Source organism: Fringilla coelebs (genome assembly GCF_963513975.1).
Source record: "Fringilla coelebs genome assembly, chromosome: 10".
Classification (NCBI taxonomy): Eukaryota; Metazoa; Chordata; class Aves; order Passeriformes; family Fringillidae; genus Fringilla; species Fringilla coelebs.
In genome coordinates this window covers 16,240,106-16,252,243 of record NC_140036.1, presented here as the reverse complement: position 1 = coordinate 16,252,243, position 12,138 = coordinate 16,240,106, and the positions used below count along the sequence as shown (strand labels likewise).

General features: G+C 49.8%; 1 protein-coding gene across 1 annotated transcript; it reads right to left on the bottom strand.

Moving 5' to 3' along the window:
• Window positions 1-1,024: 1,024 nt before the first annotated feature.
• Window positions 1,025-5,435, bottom strand: LOC311157445 (uncharacterized protein C2orf72; the record flags this gene model as incomplete). Its single annotated transcript, XM_084212150.1, has 3 exons — window positions 1,025-1,116; window positions 2,338-2,454; window positions 4,907-5,435. 3 exons carry the CDS (start codon window positions 5,433-5,435, stop codon window positions 1,025-1,027), a joined length of 738 nt encoding a protein of 245 aa, XP_084068276.1.
• Window positions 5,436-12,138: the final 6,703 nt, after the last annotated feature.

The window sequence follows — 12,138 nt, the reverse complement described above, 5'->3', positions numbered from 1 at the left end:
TTTTATGGTGCGTGAAGAATTTAAAATATATTCTTAGCATTAGAGTAATATTCCTTGTAAACCAATGATTTCTGGTTAGTTGTGTTGCCCCACAGGCTACAGGCATCCCTTTGGTGCTACTTAAATAGATTAGTTTTATATTTTTATATTTATTTATGAAATAGCCACCTCTTGTTGTGCTGCACGCCACCTCCAAGATGTGCCGCCGTGCCTGTAGAGATCTCAAGGTAAGATGGCCCTCTCCCCTAGCCCCACCTAGCAGCAGCCACACCTCAGTACCCACCTGCCACGCAGACATTCCTCAGTTAGCCTGTGAGCACCAGGACAAGCCAGAGGGACAGGTCCTGCTCCCAAACCCCGCTCTGATCTAGATGCCAGTACTATCAGTATCCTTCATGTTATTCTTGCCCCTCAAGCTGGGCTGTTACTGCATTATTCATGTTACACTGTTGCATTCAAGCCCTTCAATACCTGGTAGATCTCAGAGCTTACATTTAGTCCCACTGCAGTGTCCAAGCCGCTGTGTTACTTGCTTGGGTTTTTTTGGTTTTGTTCTGTTCTGGTTTGGTTTGAGTTTTGATCACAGAGGGTGGGAACTTCCCAGCACCAATAAAGTAAGAAAACAAGGTAGCAGAATCAGTCTGCCAGGGAGGCCAGTCCCAGCAACCTCAGCAGGGAACTTTGCTCAGAATTAGAACACATTTCTCATTCTTCAAACAGGTGGCTGCATTTCACACTTAAAGTCCCAATGTCATATTGTCCAGGATGTGGGGTACATCCCAAAGGGCTTCTCAGAAGCTCAGTGTCCAGCAGCAGCTCCAAGTCCCCAGGGCAGTGGGGAATGGCTCTCTGGCACAGACCCTCTGTGCTGGTGGAAGCTAAAAAGACCCTGACGAGTTCAGCCAAGCAGCTTTTCCCTGGAGCTGTGGGCCCTTGGAGGAGAGGGCCTGCACCAACTCCTCCTCCAATTGCTCCAAATCCACTGGGCAGGTCTGGGATGTGGACTGTTGGATGCCCAGCAGTTCTAGGTACCTGTGCCTCCAGCAGCTTCTTCACAGTTTCCATTGGGGGAAAGGCTGGTCAGAGCCACTTCTTCCTCAGGATCCTGCAGGTCATCTGCAGGGAGCAGAGAGAGGTCAAGGCAGACCTGAATGGAAAACCCCTCTTCCCAAAAAATGCAACTTAAGATGAAAAAAAAACATGGGCTCAAGCAATTGATATATACTCACAACCTAAGCATAGCTGGGTTTTTTTTCAAAACTAATTTTCATTTTGTTTTGCAAACTTAACATTGCTTCAGTAAATTGAGCAAAGGAGCACAGGGTCTAACTCCTGGCCTCCTGAAGTCTCAGCACTCTCAAAACAAGTTGCATGGCACCAGGGTGTTGCCTGCCTGGCACTGACAGCAAGATCAGGCACTTCTGTTTTCTGATGGAGAGTAGGTCTCACAAGCCTCATATGTCTCAAATGTCTCAAAGCTGCATAAATTGGGTATTCATTTCAGTTGTTTTGTCTGACTCTTATGCTCTTTAAGTATTTTATATATTTAAGAGGCATTTGGGCAAGGCCCTTAATAGCATCCTTTAAAAATCTGGTGAGCTCTGAAGTGGTCAGGCAGTTGGGCTAAATGATTATTGTAGGTCCCTTTCAAGTGAAGATATATTCTAGTCTAGTCTTTCTTTTTACAGTGAAGGAGCTTTCCCTCCTCTTTGTGCTTCATAGTACAACCTGGATCTCCACACCACAAGTCTTGTAGCCCCCTGCATGAGGCCCTCCTGAAAAAAAAAGTCACTGCTGGGAAGTACAAGCCAAAGTGCCAACCATGCACAAAGACTGAATGCTATGCTATGTGTTACCTGAACAATTTCCTTTAGAATCAGAGAGCCCACGGCTGACTGCCCTCTCCCTTCTCTCTGCCAGCCCTAAAAGCAAATGTTTTGGGAACACTCTTTCCACCCATGTTCGCAGAAAACATCACATCATATCAGGGTGCTTCCAATTCACTGATAGACAGAGAATAGTTCTGCTTCCAGACATTCAAACAAAATGCAGCTGAGTTCAGCAGTGCTTCCAGGGATGCATTTGCGCACCAGACTCAGCGTGGTTTTCTTTAGACAAGCAAAAGGTCAGAGAACAAGGAAATGGCAACAAAGCAGACACACGTGCTGGTTGTCTCCAGGTTTGGGCTAAACCATAGCCAGGGAAGCAAGGTCAACTGCAAAGCTGGAAGTAGCTGGAAGAGGCTACCAGCAAGGGGCTTGGGCACCAAAACCACCAGGGAATCATGAGGAACTTCTGACAGTGACAACAGAGTACAAGGGAGGGAGCTGGGCATACCTTCATGAATGTTGTTTTCAGCTTTTGCTCTGTAATTGTTCCTCCAGCTCCTCTGGTTCCAAGAAATGCACTGCAGGAAGGATGGCAGCCTCCACCTCTCCCTGTCTTTCATGTCTTCTGAATAAACCAGAGAAGATGAGTTCAGACTGGTAGCAGGTCAGCCCTGCTGCTTCTTCACCTCTCCCTCCATGAGCCTGGCAACAAAACCAGGTCCTAGCAACAAATCCAGGTCCACTTCATAAAGCCCACCACTGGAAAGCATAGAGCAACTCCTGGCAGTCCTTATTTTTGACTGAAACCTCTCTGCTACCCTGGAAATTTGTCCCTGGTGTCAGTTTGTACTTTGTCACTTCACAGCCAAAGCCAATCTGGATGTGGCAGCCGAGAGTGAGCAAGAAACCTGGCAGCAGCTCAGCTGGCACACATGGCGAGGCTAGGGACTGACAGGCACAGTTAGAGAATTCCCACAGAAGGACGTTTTCCTTTTGCATTGTCACACAGCTTCTACCACATCAACCTGTTTACTGCTCCCTGCTTTATTAAGCAATTCTCCCTCCCATGGAGACCTGCTGGACGCAGGGTCTTGCAGCAGCACACTGAAAACTGCAGCTGTAACTTTTTGCAAATTGCAGAGAACATGTAGTCAATGTACGGTAATTATTCTAGAAGACAACAAAGTTACTACAGACTTTCCAACCATTTTAGTAAAACACTGCAGCAGTCTGTAAAATACTACAGCAGCATAATTTTATATGGTCTCCAATAGCAGTAGTTCAGTATCCCCATTGAAATATCATCCAGCCTTTCACCTCCTGACCAGATAACAAATGATAAACCACTTCAGTGTCCTTCACTTTATCGAGCCATTGCAACACTAAAGGGCTCACTGTCTTTCTGGCAGTCAACAAACAAAACTCCAGTGCACTGCCTGGGGTGCACTGCCTTAAGTGTTCCACTGCTCTTTGGAGGCACAGCTACGCTTGGGATACCTCTGTCCAGGTGGAGATTTTGGAAGGCAAAGCTCAAAGAAACATGGAAGGGAGTTGTCCCTGCCTAAGGTTGAACCCTGAAGGTGATGAGTGTCCTCATTACACACATTAGGACACTTACATGACTCAGAGCACCAGGCAGAGCATCAGAAGTGAGTGAGCACACACAAGCAGGCTATAACACCCAATCCAGCTCCTCCTGCCCCTTGCTTTCCACAGCCAGCTACAAAAATACATACACTGAGCCAAGCACTAGCAAAGTGCCAAGGCAGAAGAAGGTATGCAGGGATGCTTTTCTGCCTCTGCAGCTGCTGTCCCACCAGACTACTGCAACCAGAACTGGAGGATTCACAGGTGTCTGGGAGCACACCAGAAATTCTTGCAGCAGGAACAATGTGAGGAAGACAAAAGCATGTGAAAGGAGAGAAGCTGGAAAGAACTGTGTGTCTCAGTAGAGAGGTGGCAGAAGATAGCCCTGTGCCCTCACCACCAGCCACCTCAAAGCTTCTCAACATTCAGATCCAGGATTCTGGGCTGAGCTGATAAAAAGAAGCACCTGAACTGCAGCCAATCATCCCCATGTCCCAGGGATCCCAGGAGACCCTGTCAACCCTCTGGTGCTGAAGGCAAGTGGCAAGATCCCTCAAGGTAAAGCCAGCAAGACAGCAAAACACCCAAGCCCCTGGAAATGCTGGGGAGCAAGGTAAAAGTGGGAAAAAATGGAAGAAGGGAGGAGGAAAGGGAAACAGTCCAAGACAAACAGTGCCAAATATTTAAGTGTTTTATGTGGCAGCTGTGAGAGCAGAGCCTCCCCAGCTGCCCATCACCCTGCACAGACACACAAACCCAACTCCCCTTTCACCCCAGGGCAAATGCTGCTCCTCAGGCCTGGCTGACACCCAGCTTTTATCCTGCCATCCTCACCCTGACATATTGTTTTACACGCAAATAACGAGTTGCTTTTGTTACTTACTCATTATGCAAAATCAGCACAAGCATCCTCCTCCTGCAGGAAGGTCAGGTTCTGCTTGCACCCTACAGCACAGGCCACATCCCAGTCCTGCTTCCCCCAGGAACACACACCCAATAAGCATGGAAGGCCACCATGTCATGAATGGCCACAATGTGACGGCTGTCAGCTGCCAAATCCCTGTTATGCATGAGCTCCTCTAGTGTTTCCCAAACTGCTGGGAAGTTTGTCTGATCTGGCTGCCAGGTCTGGGAACCTCACCAGAAAGGCAGATCCCACTGGAAAGGTTCATTGGGAAAAGGCAGATTGGATTGTGCATGTGTAAAGATCCCATCAGTACTGAGTGGTCCAACTCCAATGGGAAAAGCCAGGTCCCATTGGGTCAGGAGAAGCTCCCATCAGGAATTGTCAGATCCTAATGGGAAAAGCCTGACCCCACTGTAGGGGAGATCCCATGAGGAGAGATCAGAACCCATTAGGATGGGGTAGATCCCGCTGAGAAGGGGAAGATCCCACAGGAAAACTGAGCAAATCCCACTGTAAAAACCGGGCCCCGGGTGAGAGAGAGAGGGAGGGAGGGAGGGAGGAAAGGGTCCCCCGACTCTGGTACCTGCGGGGTGCTGCAGGGCAGCCCGCAGGGCGCGGCAGGCGGCGGCGCGGCAGTCGCCGGGGCTGCCCGGGCTGTACCGGGCCGCCTGCACCGTGCCGGGCGCCGGGAAGTGCCGCCGCAGCGCCGCGTCCAGCACCGCCGCGTCCTCTCCGTCCCCTCCGGGCAGCAGGACGCCCACGACTGCGGGCGGCGGCCCCGCGGGCAGGCGGCCGCGCACGTCCCGCACCACCTCCCGCAGGCGAGTACGCGTCCCGCGGTCCCGCGCCGCCCCGCCGCCGCACAGCACCAGCAGCAACCGCGCTCCCAGCGCTCGGCCCCCGGCGCCTGGCCACCGCCGCGTCCGGCACCCCGGCAGCGGCCCCGGGCATGCTGCGCGCGGCGCCTCGTCGTCCAGGAGGTCGCGGGCGAAGGCGGCCAGCGCGGGCGCCGCCGGGGCCCCCTCTGCCACCTCGGCCACTAGCAGTACTGCCCGCCGGCCGCCCGCCTGCTCCACCAACACCCGCAGCTCCTGCAGGTCCTCCGCCGCCATCCCCCGCCGTGCTCCCTGTCTGGCCCGCATCCGCATGTTCCGGCTCCGCACCGCCCACTGGCCCGCACCCGCCCCGGCACCCTGCAGCAGCCCCGGGCAGCAGCCCCGGCCCCGCACAGAGCAACACCCCGGGGCAGCAGGGCGAGAGGGTATCAAGGATCCCCCCCCCGCTTCCAGCCCCGTCCTGGACCTGCACAATCCCGCGGGGTGAACAGCCCCTGCCTGCTGCCGGGTGGGCACAGCAGAGAGGCTAGTAAAGAGCCCCGGGATCTGCCACACGACCGGACTCAGAGCCCTCGCACAGGCTGGTCTTCTTGCCAATGAGGAGTTGATAAAATTCACAAAAAACTGCGCTGTGGAGGGGCTTAAAATGTGAGAGGGGATGAGGAGAGGCGTGATGGCTACAGAGTGGGACACACACTGAAAACTGCAAATTGTAGAGAGCATGTAGTCAATGATAGAGGAGCAGCGAATCATGCATTCACAATCATCATCCCCAAGGTGTCCCCTATGGTGTGGCATCTCATACCCCAGAGCAGCAATAGAGGGGCCTCTCTGACATCACGTGCACTATGCTGCTGCACAGCCTGGCCAGGCTATAGCCACCCCTGGAAAAGGTTCCTCTTTGGAAAACAATTACACCCTCAAAGGACATCCCCACCCCACTGGTCACAAGCACATACCTGAGCTGCAGCCCCCACACCACATGCTGCATCTCTGAGTCCCTTACCAAGCCAGTGCCCTTTGACTTCCCCTCTGCCACCTCCATGCAAAACAGAGCCTGCAGTCACAGGCCCACAAGCATCAACATCACTACATCCCATCAAAGCACTAATGTTTCCAGGGATATGTGTGGAGCTTTAGTCAGGGCTTCAGTCCTGGCACTTGTTACATGGATCTCTGCCAGCCAACAGTGAATGAAAGCCATTGTGCCCAGCCCTGACACTTGCATGGGGAAGTTCCAATCCATGGCATGCAGTAAATACTTCCCCTATGCCATATCAGAGCAGGCTCCTCCAAACCAGTAATGCCTTATCGCAAGAACCTGGGAAGGAATAAACAGCTCAAAGGTGTAAACGGCCAGAGTCACCTTGGCCAGTTGCTCTCTGAGGATTTTTGGAGCCAAACCATCTCTTGTGGGATGAGTGGAGGAGCCTCAGAGTGTACTGGGTGTGACAGCAGAACCAAAATCCACGTCTGTCCTGGATCGGTCATTCCCAACATGTGTGCTAGGATTCACTCAGCCACAAACGTGGCTGAGCCATCATGCCTGCTGCCTCCCCATACTCATGGCCAGGTGTCCCCAAAGCCCAGCAGATCAGGAGCCACAGTAGAAGGGATGTGCCACAGGCACAAGAGTGGCGTGGCAGCTCGGGAAGGTCACAGTGTGGCACCAATTTTAATTCAAGGAAAATATTTGAATGTATGGCAGGCTTAGCAAACACTGCCCCAGGCTAGTATCATGGATGAGGGCTTTAAGAGACTTTCTGCCCTGGAACATAGCAAAAGTAATTTACTCATGGACAAGTGCTGATAAGCAAATGGGACAGGGTGAAAAGGGGAAGGTAAAACAGAGAGATTAGGCTCCTCTTCCAAAGATCAGGGTCTGTAAGAGCCCATGCCTCATGCTAGTGTGGTAGCCCTGAGAGTAGCTGACAACATGAGAGGGCTACAAAGTCAGACATAATTCAGGAACCAGGTCTGGCCTTAGTGTTGCCCAGATTTTGTATTTACAAGGATTTTTTTTCTCATCTGTTCAGAAGCCTGTTCATGGTCCTATGGACAAAAGTTCAGGGTATAATCAGCATCATGACTTGTGTCAGCAGCAGGAGGGGACAGGAACACATGCTAGTCCCCAGAAATCCTCATCTCTCTGGAAAACTGCCACAAAATCCATAGAATGCTTACACTTCTTGTGAGCTGCCAGCACAGCCTGTGGTGTGGTGGTACTGGTTAAAGCTTGATTGATGTGCAGACCATTAGAGCATGGCTCTCACAGAGCTCTTCCAGAGCAGCACTATGCCACTGACTTGCCTAGAGACGCCAAGATGCCTCAGGCATTGGGAAGCTGGCTTTCTAGCTGGCAATTCCCCAGATTTATGAAGATAATTCTTGCAGAGAAGGTATAGAAAAAATTGGAGTTTTCTTCCTAACTCAGGTACACCACTGGCTACTTCTCTGCAGTGGCCTCGATGTTCAAACTGCCAGCACAGCCACTAAAAACTAATATTTGAGACCACGTAGAGCTGTTCTTCATAGGCACTGGAATTCTTTAGTTTATTTTGGGTACACATGTAACACTGTCAGCACAGGCTGGTTGGAAAGGTGAATGTCACCCACAATACCCAAACAACCTTGTTTACATTTCTTTACTCATTAACAGGGGTAAGATCTAACACATACAACTCCCTTTGTGTTACTTAAAGAGGTACAACTCAAACAGTTCAGAGGCAGTCATGAGCTCAGCAGCATTTGTAGTCCTCCATAAAATGTCTTCAGAGCCCTGTCAGGAACTGAGCAAGAACTCAGATGTATTTAGAAAACCTGAATTTAGAAAACACTCCATCAAACATCAATCTAACAGTCACAGTTGCAGAGAATCACTATAGACAGCCCTAAGTGAGGGTCATCACATCTCTTACTTACGCTTTAGCTGTCCAGAGCAGACAAAACATCTATTAATTTTTGATTTCAAAAAAGGAGTGAAGTGTATTAGTAATGCCTTGAAGCCTAAACAACAAAAAAAGGTCCACTGCATTAGAGCCTGCATTTACCAAGATTAACCTTTCTTCTGAAGAGAGTAAAAGGAGGACAGGGATAAAGGATTCTTGTGCCAGTTTTGATGATAGAAGAGCAGAGAGACTGAATGAGCAAAAAGGAATTTGTAGGAACTGTTCTGAGCCTGATGTCTGATGACCCAGCCCTGCTCCTTAAATTCATCCTTTCAGTAGCTTTGGTGCTCACAGGAACACTTGGAAAAGCCTCTGAACCAGGCAGGAGATGGAACTGGCTGCAGACAAGCTAAGCCTCAGCAAACCTTTGTACATTTGCTCTTTCACTGATTTGTTCTCCAAACTTGCTTCAATTATTACTTTGAAAAACACATCCTTACTAGATGCTGGAAAGCATGTGTTTTACTTGTGTAGCACTACCAGCTGTTTCTAGGGCATTGCTGCAAGGCACCAGCACTCACTGAGCTCTTCATCCATGGAGACCTCCTTGGGTTGCCCAAAGAAGTAGCAGAGGAGGGAATTGTGAGAGAAGAAAATACCCCAAACCCCACTCCTGCCCCCAACATCCTGGTCCCACTGATTCCCTTCTAGCCTGCCTCCTGTTCACTTCTCCATGGCTCTTCCTATTTCCGCCACTGACCTTCCCCAACATCCTCTCAATCTTTCTGGCCCCTGAACCCAAACACCTTCCCGCTTTTCACCCACTGGAGCTTGAACTTTGTATCAAACCAGACATGAACCCCTTCAGGGATGAGTTCAGCCTCAACTGAAACCAAACTTGATGGTAACATTGTTCTCACCCAGGTCCCCTTGCCCCAGATCCAACCACCTCCAGGGCCAGCTGAGGCAGCCCCCCTTTTGGTCCCAAGGCAGCCTGTCCCAGTTCAGCCCTGGCCTGGATCCATCCAAGTCATCACAGCCCTCTGGGCTTCACTCAGGGGAGGTTACACACCATAAGCAAATAAAGTTGGGCACTCCACGTCTGGGACACAGCCTGGCTTCCTAATGGGGAACCTCAAATTTTTTCTTGTCTCTTTTCTCCAAAATTCTGTCCCTCTAAAAGTTGCCCATCTCTGCAGTTGTCCTAAGTTTCCTCATGTTTACTTGAGTCACTGTCCCCTTCTGGATGGCAGAGGGGCATAGGAAGGTATGGCTGAAGAGGAGGATGGAAACCTAGCACAGGGCCATGTACAGAGAGCCCAAAGTGTTGGTCAATCCTGGTCACACAATGAGAGGGATGTCCTTCCCTGCCCTCTTAGAGACAGATGGAGCCAGCCTACCAGCCTATTCCACTCTTGAATCCTCCACTGGAAGATGTTAAAGAAGTGGCAATGAGTATGAAATCAGACCCAAGGACCAAGCTGCCTCTTCTCGTCTTTTTTTCTGGCTGTCCTCAGTTGGACCTTTACCTTTGGTTTGAAAACAGGACCCAAGAGTAGCTGTTCACAGCCACCAGTCTCCATTCTTTTCCAGTACACACACACACCTTCGACACCAACAGTCCAGCTTTTCTGCACTTACCTTTTGCAGCTCCTCTTAAAAATCACCTCAGACCTCACCAAGCTGGGGGGCAATAGCTGGGACCACTGCAAGCAGACACAGCCCCTCCTGCCTCCCTAACCCTGCCTTGGGCATTCTCCTACTTCCTTCTCACAAAGCCCCTTCTTGGCATGGCCAAGCTCCCGGGTTCTCAGAACTGCTCCCTTTTATAAGGCAAAGGGCAGATCCATAGCTTCCCTCGAGTTACTGGAATGAGCAGAGCAGGTCAGTGTGGATCTGCCTGGTTTGCCAGCCCTGAAAGAGGCCACAAAGGGGCCCTTCTCTAAGAGGCCCTTCTCTTCACTCTAAGATTTCTCTGTATCTACCCAGGATTAAGTGGAGAATGCAGCAAGGGTGCAGCTTGAGAGCACCCACGGATGGCCTTCTGCCTCCTCTCTTCCTCAGCTCTGTGGGTGACCACGCTCCTCGTTGTCCCAGCCACACATTCCTGTGGCTATATCACTTGCCCTTACAGGGCATTCCTGTGCTCCCAAGCTCTGGCCAGGATTTCAGCCACATCTCAGAGCTTCTTTCCCCTTTCATCTTGACAGTGCCCCTCATCACCCTGCACAGAAGTGCCTGGACAAAGTACAAACATGCTGCCAGACCTGCATGGACTATGCCTGGATTTGGGTGGTTATCTGTGTATTTCAGATGCTACAGGAAATAATAGAGACACAGGACCTTGTTGTGGCTGCTTGCTTTAAGGATGTCCTAATATAATGATCTTTAAAAGCCGGACTTTCTTCACTCACAAACAGCTTGAACATGTACATGTCTTGCTCTGACTCAAGGGAACTATTTCTTCATCAGCTTCACCAAAAAACAAAAATCAGTGTCCTCAGTAATGAAAGGCAGAATTCATCCTGTGGAAATGCTCGTGGAAATTCTCCTCCACAATAGAACAACTGGGTCACCTCATTCCAAAAGTCTGCTAAGCACCAGCACCACCCAAACACTTACAGCAAGGTTGTTTTGCTTCATAAAGCCACAACCTTAAGGATCTGAAAAGAATCTGAATTTGAAAAATAACCTGGAGAATCCTTTCTCTGACAAACACTGGTTTACAGGATCTGTACTGCCCTCAAATCCCACCCCTTCTGTACCATACTGCACAAACCTGTAGCTTCAGAAAGTTTTGCAGTCTTACATAAAAACTTTAAAGCTTATAGATACACACAGACGCAGAGAAATGAGATAAATATCAGGTGTTTAATCCTTTTTTTGATGACAATGAAGATCTTAGGATGACAAAAGATCTACAAAAAACACCAGAGAAAAAAAATATATAAACTCCCATGCAAAAAAAATGCAGCTACCTAAAGTGCTTTGCCATGCCCAGAGAGGATGGGACATGAGTTCAGCTATTATGTGGGTAATTGGACTTAAAAATATTCTACTGCTCCCACAGTTCCTCCCACCCAAAATAACCCGTTCCAGAAACCCAATCTGCTGGATGTGAACATGTTTGTATGTAAGGTCAACTCCCTGCTACAAAGAACCTGGGAGGGTTTCAGGAGCTTTGTTCCTGATGAGAACCATGTACCAAAGACATGGTCTATGTCCAAACCATGTACAAAACACAGTCTAAGGCCTTAGTCTTGAGTTTCTCTATTTCAGTTTTGGGACAGTTTCAAATCTAGAGGCTTCTGGCCTGCTTTGAGTCCCTCTCTACTGACAGCTTTCTTAGGGACAGGTTTCTTAGGGACATTTTGATAATCAAGGCATTTAATGCAAAGCAGAAACCCAGTGATTTTTAATAAAAGTTTCCCGGGGCACATTGTTCAGCCAACAGAGCAAAGAACTCTGAGCTTTGTGGCAAGGACAGTGTAATGCTGAGGGTACACTGTCCCCTTCTGGCAGCAGCCACACACTGAATCTCATACATGCAGAAGGTCTGGGCAGACAAGCAAGTCAGCAGGAAGTGTTCTGCAAAGGGACATCCAGCAGGACAGTGCTAAAACCAACCTGAGAGATTTGGCTGCCCAAAGGAATTCATTCTCCATCTGTCTTCGATATCTTCTCTTGCCTACGTTCAGGCAGAACTCGGCAGTATCTGAGCTCCGGGAGTGAAATAACAAATGGCTCCTGGGAGTCGACTTCTAGGGGAAGAAACACAAATGATAGAAGAACACCTGACACCATCCTCTCAAAGCTAAGGCCTGTGGCCCCCCAAAAAAGGCTGGCACATCTCTCCAATGAAGAAGTCAGTGTCAGTGAGGCTGTGGAGCAGTTAACATCACCACAGAAAGCTCCAGCAGGGAGTCAGGACTGCAGCTCTTACAGTGAGCAGCCATTTCCACTGCCACATGTGTTTTGGGGCAAGGTAGACCCAACACCATCTGACTTAGAAGAGGGAACACTCTTAGCTTGGAAACATTGTCCATCCCAATCCCAGCATGCAAACCCTCATTCTCATTTCTGGCTCATAT